At 42.8% G+C, this 18963-nt stretch overlaps 1 protein-coding gene across 1 annotated transcript in view; it reads right to left on the bottom strand.

Moving 5' to 3' along the window:
- LOC311023732 (coiled-coil domain-containing protein 60-like) overlaps positions 1-18963 on the bottom strand; it is a gene marked incomplete at both ends in the record, with an annotated part of 48802 nt that overhangs the window by 15129 nt on the left and 14710 nt on the right. Inside the window, 8 exons of the mRNA XM_084025720.1 lie at positions 5981-6087; positions 7254-7443; positions 7668-7814; positions 8274-8414; positions 10699-10765; positions 12635-12839; positions 17128-17215; positions 18606-18710. Of these exons, the coding sequence (XP_083881846.1) occupies positions 5981-6087; positions 7254-7443; positions 7668-7814; positions 8274-8414; positions 10699-10765; positions 12635-12839; positions 17128-17215; positions 18606-18710 (1050 nt within the window). The remainder of the gene's footprint in view (positions 1-5980; positions 6088-7253; positions 7444-7667; positions 7815-8273; positions 8415-10698; positions 10766-12634; positions 12840-17127; positions 17216-18605; positions 18711-18963) is intronic.

The following is an 18963-nucleotide window of genomic DNA, read 5'->3' on the forward strand; positions in this document are numbered from 1 at the left end:
CACATTTCTGAGTGGAGGGGGGCTCGAAGTATTAGGAAAGCTCACATTCCTGGGAGATTAAATTAAAAGGTAATCTCATTACTATATAATCTTATCACTCCAACTCAAGAAAAGCCACACAAAAGCAAGTTACTAAATCAATCGAGAAACAATCTTTTATCTTAAAGAGAGATATCACTTAATTTCCTTTTAAGTCAACGTATTCTTTTGAGGTCGAAGTCATGGAACAAAGGACACGACGAGACATTTTGTCCAATGAATGACAGCAGGCATCCTGAGGCTTCCAGGAGTGATATTTAATAGGCACAAGCTAGTGCAAGCTGCGGGGAGGACTGGCGTCACGGGTTACACAAGGGCTCCATCGCCATGGTTTCAACTTCCTGTATATGTGGCAGGTCTGCATGAGGCAGCCCGTCTGCTGGAAGAAAACATGAATCACTCGGATTCCTCCTACGCAGTGCGGCACATTCTCCCTTTGAAGCTCTCTCAAAGGCAGCGAACCCACGTAACAAAGATTCAGAGCGGATCAAGGGGATTTAAACTGCACATCGTGAATATCTTTTCATATCATAACCTTGACACAGCTTTGCATTTTACTCGATCCGCAATTTAAAGGTCCTGACTTTCTCTCTCGCACAGCGTTTGGGGTGGCCTTTCCCCGGCTCGCTAGGAGCACGGAGGCTCCTGAGGTTAAAGGTTCTTACCTCAGCCTGTGTCTGCCAGCAATTACAGAGGACGCTCAGACATGATCACAAAGCACAGACCGACAGGCACGCACACCCAGACGCGAGCTAAGGACTATAATTCCCATTTGGAATTCCATCTTTCATGTGTTTTCATCAGGACCACCTACGCTATCTGAGACAATAAACATTGAACACTCCCACAGGGAGCAGCTGGACGTGGATCAATTGTGTTCGTGTAGGTAAAACAATTGTAATGTGTGCACGTCCGCATTTTGGAACGAGTCATGTTATGATATATACTGTGTACGTACGTACATACATACGTACATACATGCGTACATACGTACATACATACATACATACATACATACATACATACATACATACATACATACATATATATATATATATATATATATATATATACATATATACATATAAATATATATATAATTACACACAAATTGTTATACTGGCAATGCTAACAGCTCTGTGGTGCTCTACTTAGTCGCAGTGGAGCTAAATGCTAACATCGGCATGCTAACACGCTAACAAAGACAACGCTACCGAGTCGGTATTAAGCAGCTGTATTCACGATCTTACTTTAGCGTGCTAGCATGCAAACTTCTGCAATGTACAGCTGAAGCTGATGAGAATGTTAGGGATGAAATAAGGTATTTCTTTGTAAAGTAAAGTATCGGAGAAATAGAACATTTGACCAGATGTTTGGCGCTGAATAAAAAGTCAGGGGATTACCAAAGTTATTAGTATGTATTGTCTGACCCTGACAAATGTTTTTATGTTATCCATCCAACAGATGTCTCTCAGTCTGAGAGACAATGACAGAGGGCCACACCACTAGCTTGGCTGAAAAAACCCTAAAAATACATTTTGAAGATTTAGTCAAAGAACGTTCTCAGCCAATGGATAATTGTATAATTGATCAAAATGGGAGTGACAGGGTTTTGGCAGTGCAACAGCTAAAAGTATCTTCCTGATTTGCCCGAGTCATAAAATGTAAAACTGATGAAGCTAAACGTGCTTCCTATTCCAAGAAAGATAACGATCAATACAAAGATACAACCTCTAGCTGCTATGCTCAACAGTCATGTAAATGCTTTCATGTAAATGCTTTCACCACTGTACACACACAGCAGATGGTTTTACCCTCCGCTGCCTCCGTTCTGACAAGTGTCACACGTGTGAACTTTAAGCTAACGCTATGCGGCTATTTCGGGCCGCCTTTAGCCTAGCTGGTGTGACAAGTTACTCTGAAAATGGGCTTCATGACATTGGTCACAGTGACACAGTAACAAGTCCAACGAATCACACGTTTTTAAATGGACCTCTGGACGCAGTGTTTGGGGGGAAAATGTGAGTGTTGGCGTGACTTTAAGAACAGCACGGGCACCGCTAACTGTTTGTGGAGCGATAAGAGAGCAGGTCTACATGTGCAAAGTGCCAGCTGCGGGGGTTTTTATCAGGAGGACAAAGGGCTGACCAAGGGAACATGCAGGGAGACACAATAAAAACAACAGATAAAAATGTGCCATGTGGCCATTACAGCTTTTACGTTTGTTATTTTAGGAAGTCTGCGATCACTCAACTTAAACAACAAACTAACGTCCTCTTTTATCTCAGTCTCTCGTGTCTCGGTTTGAAGTTGATCTCACTACAACTGCAGTCATTTCGAGAGGCAGCTTTTGGTTGCACAACGTTTAACCACTGAGCAAACACTCCTCTGCAGCCAAATTCACTTTCATAACTACGCGAGCACGGAGGGGCTGCCGCTGGTAAACTGGGAGAGTAAATATTGAACTTTCCTGGAGGCGGCTCGGTCGTTGTGCTTTTGACATGATGTTGTGGAAAAGGACACAAAGTTTTTAAGATTAGGACACCTACACGAAGCAGAAAACAGTGTTGTTACATTTGCCCACAATCCTCCTTAAAAGGCAATTATTAAATATAATCCCATTCTTTTCATTTATTCTCCTATCAAATTTAAAGGTACAGTACTTTCTTGTGCTTCTCAAAGTGGCAATATACAAGTTTGTTTTGGTTTAAAGGAGCCATGTGTATCATTTAGGAGGATCTATTGGCAGGAATGGAGTATGATATGAATAAGTATGCTCTTTAGTGTGTAATCACCCTAAAGTAAGAATCGGAGTGTTTTTGGCTACCTCAGAATGAGCCGTTTATATGTGTTTACAGAGCGGGTCCTCTTCCCAGCCATTTGTGCTTTTGTGATCTTGCGACATGCCTCTATTTGCAGCAGCTTGTTCATGTTCAGGCAACTGAAGCCCCATCCCCACTGGACAAAAACCCCCACGAGCATCTGCTAACATCTGGTTAGTCCTGCTGGGACAAATGACTCAGTAGTCACAGGTATTTTTCAGCTCAGTGATGGACGATTATGCTCTCCTCAAAGCCCCAAACTCCAGTCAGACACTTTATCTCGCTGACCATCGAAACACTTCCAAACTTGACAGAAACAAAATAAAACTCATCAAAAGAGACACTGATATATTTATGATGGCATCACCTTCAAGAAAAATGGGGAAAATATGATTTTGTGTTATTGCAGTTGTAAAATTGTTACTTACGTTGCTGTAATATTGAGGCCGCGTTACATAAATAGTTTGTGTGCCAGAACGGCTAAATGCCAACAAATAGGGATTTGTTTATTTGCTATCTTCCACTTTATTTGGACGAGACTTTGTGCCCTGAGGCATGAGCTCTAAAACCTGAGGGAAAACATCAAATGAAAGAATGCTTGTTCCCCCCCGGTTTCCCCCTGCCGCCCCGCACCCACCATGCTCCTGCCCAGGGCGAAGCTCCGGGTGTGGGGGTGGGATGAGCTCAGCTCCCAGACTGTGTGGCATTCCTGAAATGAGTGCTAGCTTGCTGGTGCCCCCCCCCCCCCCCCCCCCTTTCCCGCCCCTCCTCTTCCAGGCAAGACACTTTCCCCTTTCAATCTATGCTGCTCAGCTACACACAAACACACACACACACACACACACACATACAGACACACACACACACAGACACATACAGACACACACACACACACACACACGCAGACACACACAGAGACACACACAAACACACACACACACAATCATGAATGGACAAGGAGGACTAGAAGTCTCTATAAGCATATTACAAAAGGTCTGCATCTGTATCATGTTAAAATAATATTTTCCTAAAGACATCTCAGCTTCAGTCGGTCCAAACGTGCACTCACACGAGACATGATTTCAGTCACATTCACTTTTTTCAGAATGCTGATGGAGGCATTAAAAAGAGAGTTCATTAATCGTATCTAACTGAAGTTGAACTTCAGCCTTTTTTTATTCACGAGCCCATCAGTGGGCGAGGCGGGGTTAAAGGTCACTCTGCAGGTTTGGCTGGGTTCAACAGCCCAACTAAGTGTCGGTGTGTTAGATTGTTCATCCAATCATCCCATTGCATTGTCCGTGTCCACTTGGGCCTGTTATATTTCTCACGTTGTCGGTTCTAAAGCTCCCTACGGACAGTTAACACTGGTTGTGACGGTGATTCAACCTCTCTAGTTCTGAACCGCTTTCATAGAACATCGCTGCTCGGTAAAACCACTGAATCAAGTACGTCTTCGCCGGAAAAATGTTCTTGCAAAACAGGAAGGGGTGAGTTTTGTCACATTTGGCAACGTCTGCAGCGGTTTGTCTAGAATAATAAAAGAAGAAGTGTAGCGCTGGCTGCCAAGACAGAACAGACAGTGAAGATACCAAAGACAGTAAAAAGGAGATGCAAGTAAAGAGATTCACCGGGACATTTACTGCTTATCAACAACAAGCACAAAAATGTTTGACACATAGCACTAAAGAACGATTCCACGAAATTATGAAACTTGATCTTGTGAGCAATTCCTGGAAACTTTCAGGGAAGGAAGCAAGAAAAACAACAAGCAGGTATCCAGGAAGGCGTCTGCTTGCTCTTTGTAAACTTTGACTGCAGACTGATAGGTATGCACCGGTCCTACTTCCTGCTTCCTCGCATATTTTGTGTGCCTGTATCTGTGTTTTTAAGCCCTAAAAGTAGGATAATAACATTAATGTGTCAGAAATAGAAATCGAAAAACTAGACGACAGTATATAGTTTATGGAGGTTTATTGAATTTGAATTACTGAAATATTCCTGAGAACATTAGCTAACATAACTCATCGTAGCTACCAAGCGAAGTGTACGCTCCCCATCTAACAAACAAACAAATAGGTATTGGACATTGTGATAATGGACATTGTTGTGGGATAAAACGTAAATAACTGATCAAAAAAGTAAACGCGCCCATATATTCCAGCCGAGATCAATTTAATGCCATCCATCCTCATCAAAAAATACATTTAAGACGTTTAAAGACTTTTTACAGATCTGCAGGGACCCTGATTGTAGCTTTAACCGATTTTCATTTAACTGTGAATTAATACTAATCATGTCTTTAAACTTACAGTTGCTGAGTTTCTTTTTGAGTTATTGGTTAGTCTGCTGAGAGATTTGCAGACGATGCTACCATCATTGGTCACAAACAATGATGAGACTTCATATAGGGAGGAACTCAACAAGCTGTCATCACACATTTCCATCAGAAAAAAAAAAGCTCATGAAGAGCTCTGTTATTTAAGTTAAGACAGCAGAGAGACAGCATTCCTGAGAGGAGAGCAATAGAAAGCTTCCTGCTAGGAAACATTATAAACTATGTGATGATGTGCACGGCCCAGGATAGGACGGCTCTACAGCTGGTGATTAAAACGGCCCAGAACATCATTGGTACCCACTGAGAATCAGTGATATTGGTGACAAGAGGTGCCTGTGGAGAGCCCAAAGGATATTAAAAAAAAAAAACCCACCCAGACACAGCCTGTTCACCCTGCTGCCTTCTGGCAAGTGTAACAGAAGTATCAGCTGCCGTATCACCAGACATCACAGCAGCTTCTTTCCTCAGGCAGTGAGACTCCTCAACACATCCTCCACCCTCCTCCAGCTAATGTATAGTTGTGTTTGTTTGAATACATGTGATTTTCTTACGTAGCATATAGGACTAAATTTCCTTTTGCAAATTGTACAATAAATTAAATTGAATTGAACTTTTGTTGACGCAGTGATTTGTCTTAATTTGGCATGACAGTGCAGGTGGAAATGGAACACAGCTACTCATACTCGTCACCTTTTGAGACTAATTCTATTCCAGCCTTGAGCCTTGATTTAACTCGGCTGTGCTTCCTTCATCTATTTGTCCATGCCTGAGTGTGGTTCACCTGCTGTTTGGGGGGTCGTGTTGGTACTGTGGGGGCAGAGTGACCCTCGAACGGAGCCAGGAATCGTACTCCTCCATGGGCATCTGGACCACATGCTGTGTGGCGATCTGCCAGAGACGAAGAGATATGGAGGAGGGATCGTTTAAACAGAGACAGAAAGAAAGAGACTTTGGATTCAAATGTATGTTGAAACCTCAAATAGTCAAAAGTAAGAACTAAAATCTGACAATGGAGCCATTGATGTAAGTGATACTGGACAAAATCGGTCATAAAAAAAACACTGTTGGCAAGCAAACTTAATTATAAGTCGCCCTAAACCTTAACACAATTTTCCAGCCCACCCTGGTGTTCTCCCGCTGAGCCAGAAATGGAAACCAGTCGTCTGAGGTCAGATTGATTCAGAGCTTCAGAGAGTGACACTGCCACATTCTGTCTGGAAAAGGAACATGATGCCCGACCCTCCAAATCAGTGAGCCATCTGTACTGTCCTCGGGCATCATTGATCATTCGCCTTCCTGTCATTACACCTTCAGCCATCGACTCGGGAGCCTGGGAACGATCTATTGCCCCTCATTTCTGACTGGTAGGGGCGTGCCCACTGCGTCTGGAGTCAGTTAGTTTTGGGAGTGGGGCTCGACCCTAATTGATGGTTTAGGTGGAAGGGACCGAGTTTACTGTCAGGCTTAAAGGTTGTGGGGAGGAGGAGTCGAACTAAATCACACAATGAAATCTCTTTTATTCCACATGGATTTTGTGGAAATACTGAAAATAAATCGTCTACCCAACTGCAATAAGAATTTGGCAACAATTGCTCCGTTCGGGTTTATATTGTCACACAGCTCAGAACACGGGATCAGATTCATATTTGCCCAGATTCCAGTAGTAAAGATCAATAATATGACATTAATTGTCAGAATTTCAGCTTGTCTTTGCATTTAAATCACTAAAACAGACAAGTACCAACTAGGAAGAGACTGGCAAAGAAACATAGGGTGCACAGACACCAAGTAACAGTCTTGCTCCTATGCTGGAGAGATGGTGGTCTGTATCCATGTGCCTATTGTCACACAATGCTAGCATTTCTTGGCAAACTACTTTTTACCACATGATGTTGGCCAAACTGTTGGTTGATTTTGTGATTTCAGAGCTAAAAATAATACATTACTTCTCCCGTATGTATTCTATAGTAAAGTCCTGTTTGTCCATTTTCTCAGAGTGAGTTGTGGCAGATAACCTATCGTGTGTTGCATGAATTGTGTTGTGTTTCATGTACCTGGATGGCCACACACAGCTCGGGCAGACAGAGCTCCCACGGTTCCAGACCCCCCAGCACCTTCAGGAAGAGCTGAGGTTGAACCCTGAGGGTCTGCTGCTCTGCAAAAGTGCTCAGCTTCTCCAGCACCCGGCTCACCGCTCGCTCCCTGCACACCTCCTCAGGCAGGCTGCCCAACAGAGTGGAAAGCCTGGAAGAAAATGGCAGAACAAAGCGGTACGAGTGTCAGATCCACTGACAACTTCATGCTATAGAACATGATGCTTATTAGCTGTAACGTGCATGTTAAAAACACATATGCATACCACATGCTGCAAATGCAAATGTGACCTCACCTCAACCCCAGTAAACCTCTCATCCCTCCCTCCCGTCTCCACATTCCACCCTACACAATGTCTTCAACAGCTTGCATACCACATATTGTTGCTGTGCTTGGCTTTGCCGTTGTTGTTTGGAGCCTCCGTCCCTCGGGACATGCGGGTCACATGCTGAGGAAGGCCATGGGACTCGGTCACGTGACACAGCGCTCGATACCTCCGGAGACTGCCGTTTCGCCTCTCCCTGCATGGAGGAACGAGCAAACGAAGGACTAGAACGAGCACCTCGCGGTCGCATGCCTCAGCCAACCAGTCAGGGTGTCTGTCCAGAATGTCACTTCACCATTCCATCCTTTAAGTTTTTGTATTACAAGCTTTCTGAAATGTTATGTTTAAATATGCAAATGAGGCATTATCTGAATTTAGGTTCTTATTATTAAGGAGATGTTATGAGGCAAAACGGCCAAAACTCTCATAATTGACGAGTGTGTGAAAAAAAGCACGCCTGTAGTGTCTCACCTTAAATATGTATTAAACACACCGACTGATGGAAGAGAACAACATGAGTCGTAGTACGGGTCTAAGAGATGTTCAGGACGTTTACCCTCAGACTAAGTAAAGCAAAGGGAGTCCGTCAGGGTGCGATAGTTTGGGAAAACCAATAAGATGGACTACGTTTGTTTGGACTGGATGCGTGCCACACCTGGCTTTGAGCTCCAGGACGTCGACGTAGCTCTGCGACATCTCCTCAACTCTATCATCAAAGGCAGCTTTCAGCTCCCGCAGCATGGCGGCCCTGTTGTTGATGAGATGGCTGATGGGTAACGGTGGCTTGGCAGGACAGCTGGAAGGAGGAAGCATGAAGACAAACAACATTTACAGTCGAGTTTACAGATGTTGTGATTAAGCTGTATAGTGTGTCTCTGACAAAAAAGTTGTTTCTGACAAAAAAAAAAAAAAACGGTTTGCTCCTGCAGCTATTTTATTACAAGTACGAGGTTAAAGTGCTTACTCTACACGGCGTGCATTATAATGTCTTTCATCTGTCTAATTTTGGCAGACGAAATATTATACTATATCAAATATTTGGTGACAAATTCTTTGGACTCACTGACTTTTCACTGAGACACTTGAAGCTCTGTTCGACCTGTACTGCACCTCTTATTTCGGGGGATTCCTGCCTCCGGTCTGGTCTACACCATTCTCAGTTGAGCGGGAGGTCAGGTGACAGTCTGACTTCGCCAGTCAAGAACATTGCTCTGTTTGTACAGCACACAAAATCTCACTGGTTGCTTTGTATGTAGGATTAGTGTCCTGCTGCACTGCTGCAAGACTGGGGGACTACTTATAAAGTATAGGCTGTGCCTCTGACAGTGTTCAACCAACATGGATGTGAGCAAGTTCAAGCTGAGACTCAGAACTTTAACCTAATAGTTAATTAAAGTGATATATCTTGAACAAAACATTCATATGAAGATAGGTATAATATTGAGACAGAGACAACAAAGCAGGTCCCACACTGAAACTTGGATAAGCAATTGAGGTAGGGGTGTGAATCTTTGGCGATTCGATTAACGATGAGGAAGTTGGCGATTCGATTCAAGGACAACTTCTTTTTTTTTGGAACGATTTGATTCAGTAACTTTTAACCAAAATTCTATATCCATGAAATAAACATGCAATGATGCGAGTGAGACTATCTGTATTCTTCTGAAAGGTGAAAAAATAAACGGTCAACAGAATTACTTATTAAACTGCATATGAATCATGGGTGCACCTTTTAGGCCAAAAACTCTTTGCGGTCTTCGAGCCGGTTTGGTCCCTTGTCCTGGATGACGAAGGCTCTCTTTTGGACTCGGGTGTTGTCAAACTGGCACAGAGGACGGTTACAAGTAAGACTTGTTTATTGAAGAGACTGTTAAAAAAGGGATAGGTCATTGCGGTAAAAATCTAAGTGAAACTGAGACTTGATATTACAGCAGAGGCCTAAGATAGTTCTCCCCGGTACAGAATAAACTCTGGGCCTCTTTTCCAAGAGCAGCTGGAGTCTAAAACAGTCTTTGTCCCATTGTATTTAGGAAGACTGGTTTTAATGCAGCCACACTTTGACATGTGTTCTCATGATCAAGCTTTCTTTTGACACGTTTGTTTGCACCCCATGCATTTACTGTGTTGTTTATTATCTCCAACAGGTTTGCTAGCTTTGGACGCGTGTTTTGCAGCTAACAGAACTACTAGTACACACAGCTTGGCGAGTTTCATTTTATTTTTGGGAAAATTGTATGAAGGGTATTATAATAAGATACATCGCTGCTTGTTTTCAGTTTGAATGCAGAGTGTTTTACGACGGCGTACACCTCCTTCTAACTGGACCCGAGTAAACTTGAGGGTTGAATTCATTCAATTACACAAATCAGCAGTGGTTGTTGCAGGCAGGTGTGTTATTTGCCGCCATGTTTTTCTGAATGTTTATTTCCTGCTTTTATTTGTCTGTATTCGCCTGAATGAAAAAATAACAAAGTTGTACGCAAATTAAATGAATGTAGCACCTACATGTTTTGAATGGTTCAAATTTTGCACCTCAACAATTCAACGCATAAATGTGGACGCAGACCTTGTTGGCACAAACCCTTAATTATTGAAGAGGTGGCTGAGTGAAAATAGTCACCTGGAACATGTAATCAGCCATCAGATGGTGGCAATCGTGTGCAACAAAAGGCAAATGTCAGGTAGAAAGCACCAATGAAATGGCCCTGATAACGTTTTACAACATGCCCTTTTGTCCCCTCACTCACCACTACAATTTCACCGACGCTTTTACAGCAAATTCCTAACATAGCCTTTCAGATCGCTTCCTTTAACTGGGCCACAGCAGGAATGGAGATGAAGGGGACTAAAAATAGAAAGACAAATTGAAGGGCTGTCACCGCAGAGCGAGGGGGAAGAGAATAAGTTGAGGTGCAGCTTTCGTTTCGGTTTTACTGTCCAGTAGCCCTGACGGACAACAGCAGTCAGGGGCACAATTTTAGGACTTAGTCGTAATCAGTGATACTACATTTATATTTCCAGCTGCTGTAATACAAGTCATATGGCGGAGGTTCAGATCAAATGTAGATCCTTGCACTTACCTGCTGATGTGTGGAGGTTGGCTCTCCTTCTTGACTTTGTGATGGACATCTGACAGTGTGCGAAGACCTGGACATGAAAAAACCAAAACAAACCCGCCTCTTAATTCATATTTTATAAAAAGATTATTTTTCATGTGATGTGGGGTTGGAGGAAAGCAGGGTTTCCTACAACCATGACAAGGTCAAGTAGACGTTGCTTCATTTTTAAGGAATCAAAAGCAGCAAAGGTAGCGAATTTGTACCCGTATGTTTGCGGGTCACTATCTGTTACATGTGTTCCTGCACCTTCATCAGACCTGGAGTTTAAGTGATTTTAAGTCTGATAAGAATCTAAAAATATGTTTAGATAAGAGGCTGTTGAAAGAAACAATGAGAATAATAATACGAAGAAATGGACGAATAAGTAGGCCCAACTGTGCAAAACAAACCAGGCTTGATCTTGTGCAATATTACTGTCATGCCACATAGTGAAACAAAGCTGCAATGTCTCATTTTATGTGATGCGTTTTCATGTATGATCTCACAGCTCCCCCTGGTGCTCACATGCCATCACTGCACCATGCAATTGACTGATTCATGTATCCTGTATCCCACTGAAGGATCAGCTCTGAATTCATACTTAGATGTCACACATAGCGATGACACAATAAATCTTCATGAAGCTTCCAGAGAGCATAAAGCATTCATTAGAATGTTAAATACCAGCCTAAATGATTCAACTTCTCTATGAGCTGTGACAAAATTAATCACAGTGTGGCCAATCGGGCAGATGAGGCGCTTATTAAAATGTATAGCATGATTTCTCACAAGAAATAGCTAGGAAAACCTGGAGCCAAAACTGTAATAGCCAATAACTTTTGCAAATTGTCTGGCTTTAGATTGAATAAATAGAGTTCTTATTTTAATTATAGCAAATGAACACGGCGGATTAACTATCTGTGCTACTGAAAAAAATGGGGGACGCACTGGAATGCAAAATAAACCTAATTATTCAAAGTTTGACAATTCCTTTTTTCATCAAAGAGTTTGAACCCCCCCCCCCCCCAAAGTATAGAACTCTTTCAAATTCATTTACTAGGCAAAACAATGTAATGTGGGCAGAGCCACCCATCTCCAGTGGCCAATTTCTGGATTTGAGACATAACTCGGGGGATTAGTATGAACAGCAGTTAATTGCTTTAAACCAATGGAGCTGAATTAATCCTTTGATTTTTGGACTCCTTTTATGATTAGAGCCCGAGCGCAGGAGGACGGGAGGAGAGGAAAAAATGTGAGAAACGGAGAGTAATGGAGACGAAAAAGAAGAAACAACAGGCTGACAATGACTCAGGCAGCGGCGGCGAGCTGAATAGTCTTTCATCAGGAGGTAATGATATGAAACCTGCAATCTACAGGAGGCAGGGGTGGTGGGGGAGATCAGATGACTAATTATACTTTGCTGCGAAAGCCTGAAGCAGTGCACTCTGGGTATCGGTGCAGGCACGGCACAGGAGGGCCGAGACCTGGCAGAGAGCCTCTGATCACCCAGCTGAGTGGTGTACCGAACAGACCCAGCTCTTATTTTGGTTTCCATTTCAGACTCAGCAGGTGGTGTGTGACTGTCTGTGTGTGTGTGTGTGTGTGTGTGTGTGTGTGTGTGTGTGTGTGTGTGTGTGTGTGTGTGTGTGTGTGTGTGTGTTTTCTCTGTACAGTTGTCTCCAGGAATAAAGGCACTTTTTAAGGCTTTGTATTTATAAGTTCTTGTCAAACAGTTCTTCTTTCCTTTCCGTGAACAAACTTTGAGATTGATAATCGTTTACTACTCCGCATTTACGCCACATGCTTTTGCAACCTCGTTGAATATTAAGTACATTACTGAACATTGGCTACTTCTTTTTAGGAGCTTGACTGTGTTATTTATATATATATATATATATATATATATATAAAAACTTACTCTCTGAGGGGGGCTGGTCTGTCTCCTCTGCTGCTCCTGGAGACTCTGTGTCCTCCTCAGGACCCGGGAGCAGGGAGGACACACTGCTGCTGCCCCCGGTGGTGGAGGTGAGGGCAGAGAGGGAGGCCACGCTCATGTAGGACATCCTGTGGGTGTGGAGGCGAGCGGAGGAGCTGCAAGGACGCCTGGGATGAGCTCTGTGAGGCTTCAGAAGGGGGAAAGGAGAAAGGAGATGAAAGCTAACCCATTATTTGTTGTGGTGCGGCAGACTTTCAACCCATAGGGGTCAGCACAACAGAACAGTAGTTCAGAGGAGTAGCTCTGGTGGAGCTTCGTCTTTATGAATATAAAAAAGGTGATTGTTTGAGGACTAAATACCAGATGCAATGCTTATTAAGAATCTTATGTACGGTTTTGAGTGAAAGCAGCAAGCTTGTGACGATTCTCAACCTAGAAAAAGTAGGAAACAATTAACTCAATAAAATAACAAAAAAACACAGCAAATTAATTATATAATATGATATATAATCATCAAAATATTATTCAAGGGTGTATTTATCTTTAATTCAAGAGGAGAATTAAAGAGGAAACTACATACTGTTTCACATGTGTGAGGACTTATGTCAGGATACAAATAATACAATTATTATATTTATATTTGGCCTATATACCTATATAACCTACCTATATGACATATAAAACTAAAACTTGAAAACACAGTGTAGTTCAGCAGATTAATTGCAAATTTCAAGAGAATCGTTCACTTTGATATTAAAAGCATGACATTTGGCACAGATACTCTCTAAGGGTCACTTTTTGGGTAAAAGTCGTTGGCCACCCAAAAATTTGAAATGGCGGCCATTTTTTCAAGATGGCCGCTATTTCTGTAAAATGCTCATTATGTCGATCGTTCAAACTGTGATGTAGACATAACATTTTGTGAAAATACTCTCTTCCTGAAAAAAATCAAGATGACAACAATTTTTTCAAGATGGCCGCCATTTCTCTTAAATCCTTGCATCACTTTATCAAATGGTGATGCTATCATCAAGACTGGTACAAATGTTCTTAAAGGAACATTCTCATGGAAAAAGGTGTGTGCCACTCAAATATTCAAGATGGCCACCATTTCTAGCAGAGCTCAATGTAATGTGTTAGGGAAGGTTTTGTTTAATAGAGTAAACGTCATTACACAACCAGGGCACACTGGTGACTTCACTGCTGTGGAACTCAGCATGGGGTTCAGTGTCAGTGATCTAGTTTTACTTAGACTGTAGTTCTTGACTAGTACTAATAGTAAAGCTAAGTTTAGTGTCCCAACAGCCCCTCATCAATTAGCAAGTCATTTATGTAGTTAGATAGCTGCACCTGAATTTACAGGTTGTGCCAGCGTGGGAGAGCCGAGCCAAGGGTAAGCGGGGTAATACATGACTTGTTCATGTATGCTTAAGGTGTACAGATCACACGGGACTTAAATGGCACTGAATGAATGATCGGGCTAGGTGTAGGTTACCCGAACCTAGTTGTATCCCTTACATAAATGTGTACTATGTCTATGATCAGGTGGTAAAAGGATAACCCCTTGGCCTTAATCATACATCAAACCCCCAAAATGTTAAATTAAAGTCCCATGTCAAGGAACCCCTCCAATCACCATCTACCCATCATGTTTCTCAACATGATGGCTATAAAATGATTGCCACCAACATTCCACACTTTCACAAGATCAACAAAATGCCAATGACCATGGACCTGGAACAACTGGATGAAGGTGGTGGTATAGAAGCTACTTTGAGAAGGAATCAAGCAAAGTATCACTACAAGTGTCGACTTCGGTTCAACAACACAAAGTTACTTTGTGCCCAGAAGCAACAATCCGATGCTCAATGTAGTGAGACAGATGAAGACCAAACAAAGCGTCGCCGAACCATGATGCAGAGAAGTCTGCAGGTTTGCTTTCTTTGTGAAAACATATCTCCTGAATCTGATCTACATCAGGTAATGACAATGCACATGAATGACAGACTACATGAATGTGCACAAACACTGAATGATGGTAAATTATTGGCTCAACTTAGTGGTGCTGATGCCATTGCACAGGAGCTGAAATACCATTGTTTATACCAATACCAACAGAGTACACTATTAAAGCAACACCCACGTTGAAAAATGAATCTTGAATGAGTATTTTTTCTAACAGGTACGTGTGTATCAGTGTACATACTACCGAAATGAGGGCCATCTTGAAAAAAGGCTCCACCTTGAATTTTTTATTGGCCATTTTCCAAAAAGTGGCCTTAACAGAGTTCTTGTGGCATATTTTCTGTATCACTATTTGGAAACAGTGGCAATGAACATAGGACTGAATTTTTACTGGCCACTTCCTCTTTCTAACAGTGGCCCTTCCTCTCTGTGGACTGCACCTTGCCGTGGTGGAGAGGCTTGTGTACTCTAATGAACCTGAGAGCTATGCCGGCGGAGATTTTATATCCCTTGCAAGTTTAACTAAGCCGGACAGGTCAAAGGAGAGGAGGCAGACAAAGCAGACATTATGACTATTTGACAGAAATGGTGACCATCTTGAAAATGGTCGCCATCCTGAATTTTTGAGTGGCACATACATTTCCAAAAGAGACTTCCTTTAAGAGTATTTCTGCCTAATTTTATGCTTGCATCACCATTTCCGAAAATTGAAATAATGAACATTCTATATTCTATTCCATCTTTAAAAATGGCAGCCATCTTGAATTTGGGACAAACATCTTTTCCCATTATCATGTCTTTTAGAGAGTATTAATATCGAATGTTATGCTTGTTCATAGGATCACTGTTTGAGTAATTTATATAATAACCATTGAATAGCATCTTGAAAACTGGCCATATTATATTTTTGAGTGGCCAACATCTTTTTTCCAAAAATAGTGGCACTTAGACAGTATCTGTGCCAAATTTCATGCTTTTATACCAAAGTGAACGATTGTCTCACTAATCTGCTGCACTAGTGCGGCGAGCTGCACTGACACGTGCCACTGTTGGCTATCACACTCACTCAAAACACAACACCTCCAATGGCTTTCATCGTCATCTATGGAGGCGACTGTCAGCAGAGAATCTATAATCGCCTCTTTATAACCGTTGCTCTTGGTGCACAATGGAGGCTCTTGGTATCAGTTCTGAGGGACTGAACAAAAACCTGGCAGCCACTACTGAGGATTTAGATCTTTCAATGTGTGGTTTTTGCATCGAGCTCTATATTCTCCATGCTAGAAATATCTCAGTCTGATGTCTAGCCATCTGTTTGGCCGGTTATTCATGAGAAAAAGTAAATCAGACCAACAAACAAAGAAAAGCCCATGATGGCAAAATGTTCCAATAATCACGGCGTTCTGTTTTAAATTCCGCTTTCCTCATAGCCTCCAGCAAATGCTTCCATATATATCATATCCTTGTGGAGACATCTGATCACTGCAGAAATATGTACACACACACACACACACACACACACACACACACACACACACACACACACACACACACACACACACACACACACACACACACACACACACACACACACACACACACACACACACACGGCAGCTTGGCACACACCCAGGTAGATCCATCTCTCAACTGAAGACAGCATATGAGCAACAGAATGGAGCCAGACATGTCCCTCCCCATTTCTCCCCCCTACGCCCTTCCCTCTCTCCTCCCCGTCTGTCAGAGGAGACCAGGGCCTTAAGTGTGTGTGACGCTCCCATCAGCCTAATTATCAGGGTGGAAGGAAGCACAACACTTCAGCAACAGCTCTCCGAATGTCCTCTACTGCCACACAATTCCATCCCCGAAGGACTAAGTGTCTGTGTGTGTGTGTGTGTGTGTGTGTGTGTGTGTGTGTGTGTGTGTGTGTGTGTGTGTGTGTGTACCTGTGAATGTGGGTGTCACAGTGCAGGATGTCTCCCCTTCTGCAAAGCAGGACAGGTAGAGGACTTTGACGGATAAATTCTGACCTTCTAAACAGTTTGTCCAGAACTCAGGAGACAGACCACAGACTGTATGTAAGAAGTGGGCGTGTCTTCACTGATTGGTTTTTGGACTACAGTTTTCAATCCTCAAGTTAAATCCAAAAGGACAAAGCTGGCAATATTCAATGTTTTTGTTATTGTGAAAGAAACCCCATGAAAAGACTAGCTAACACTGCGGGTTGGGCAACTAATGGAGGCCTTTGGCACACGGGAAGACGATTTATAACACTTTGGCTAAACAGTGAGTTGTTTGTCGACAATTATTGCTAGTTTTGGTCTTTTCATTGGATTTATTGACAGTAAAGAAAATAAAAGTCACCAGGCTCATCTTTAACTTGAAACCAGAAAATCTAGTACACAGAAGTATGCTTGTCCACATACCTTTGGCTACAATGTAATAATGTGCAGATAAAACAATTCTAAACATTCTAAAAATAAAACAGAGGAAATAAGAATGAGGGATACCTTGGTTGAAACAAACTGCTCCCATTTCTTCTCGATAGCTCTCTCTTTTTTCACCGTCTTTATCGTGGTCCTGCCTCGGCCAGGGTCTCTGCCAATGGGAAATAATTGCTGTTATGATGCATTCATCAGGCCGGTGACCTTCTGTGACTCACCACTAGTCGGAAGCAACCGTTGAGGCAGAGACAGCTCGGGAGTCGCTCCGGCCATTATCAAAATCATAATTCATCTCATCCTAAAAGCTGTGCAGTGCTTTAGATTGATGGCCGACATCAGAGCGGCCCGCCTGGTGGAAAGCCCAGCAGTGCCGTAACCTTGCGATAATGTTTCATTTCATCCTCTCCTTGTCTTCCTGTACAGTAATACCTCAGCTGTATCATTTGGCCCATAAAGCTTAAGACTTTCTGGGAAATTGGATTTGAAGCTGAGTGAAGGCCCCGGAGGCTGTAACATAACGATGTTTGGGCAGGAAAAAAAAAACCCTCTTTGTAGCTCTTTTCCTTCCTTCCATTCTTTCCTTTTTCCTTTTTCTATAAATTATTCAAGGCTTAGAGTGGTGTGCAATAATACTCCTGTACTACACACGACAAGGAGCCATTGTGACGGTCGCCTTCAAACTTTGTCCCAGTCCAGGTCTCCTCTGACACCATAACGACCATCAGAGCTCAATATCAAGGCAAGAAAAAACAAAGAAACTCAAAAGCAGATGCAAAGCAATCCTGTGGGTCAAACATATATGCATTCAGGCAGCACACAGCTGCTGCATCTGCACTTTCTCTCCATTTCTTGACTCTCGACACCCCGTGGTGGGTCAATATCATGGGAGCTGAAACCTGGAGGGGATGGGGGGGCGAAGATGGAAGAATGCAATCTCCTCGATAAGCCTGGACCCCCTCCGGAGCTTTGGACCATATATTTCATCCAGCACTGTCAGCTCGCGGTTGCACCTCATGATCACCACCGCCTTTCATCACCGGCCCTCTATGGTACAGATGCAGCGTCTCTTCAGGCGACTCGCTTGGAAACAGTGCGGCTTTGGGTTTTTTTTGGGGGGATTTGGAAGAGATGTTACTCATCGGTCATCATGCTGCTGTGTTTGAGCCTCCGTTATCCTATGAAATGTGAGCTTTCTCTAAATGAATTGAAGGATTATTTCTTCATTAGCATTCTGCAGGTGATTTTTTAACAAAAAAGAAACACAGGAAACGCACCATTGAAGCCTTAAGCTTCAGTACCAAGAAATAATTCAACTTTATGCTTCTAAACTCTTTCACAGCAGGTGCATTGAAAACATTTTCCACCAGAAACAATGCCAAAAAAAATTATAATTTTCTTCAGGCTGCTAGAGCAAAGCAGGGCAAGTTGATTAGATGTCTTGCCTCAGGCAGCTTGAGAAGGCAACTTCTCATTCACACTTTAACTTACCACTGGTATTAATTGCGTGTGGGTGGTTCGAACCTCTGACCTCCAGAATAACTTACTTGGGGTCCCAGCAGGAGGTGAGCGGGCCGACTCTGCCGGAGCGATCCAGAGTCAAGGCCTCCAGCAGCCAATTGAGACAGCAGAGCTGGCGGTAGATGACCTTCCTGCAACAGCACACAAACACATGCATTTTAACATCTACTCAGAGGTGCGTTTGTTTGTCCAAAATACTTTTATTGCATAATTCAACAAGACACAGAGAGCAAAACCTCTCATTCTTCATGACAATTGATACCGATAAAAATAAGGCTATAAGACCAATAAAGTTGACAGCTGCAGGTGGATTTAAGAGCGATACCCAAGGAGTGACGCCGCCCCCTGGTGGTGTTTTGCATTCAAAGCCGAGAGAGCAGATAC

Source organism: Eutrigla gurnardus (assembly GCF_963514095.1).
Source record: "Eutrigla gurnardus genome assembly, chromosome: 13".
Lineage (NCBI taxonomy): Eukaryota > Metazoa > Chordata > Actinopteri > Perciformes > Triglidae > Eutrigla > Eutrigla gurnardus.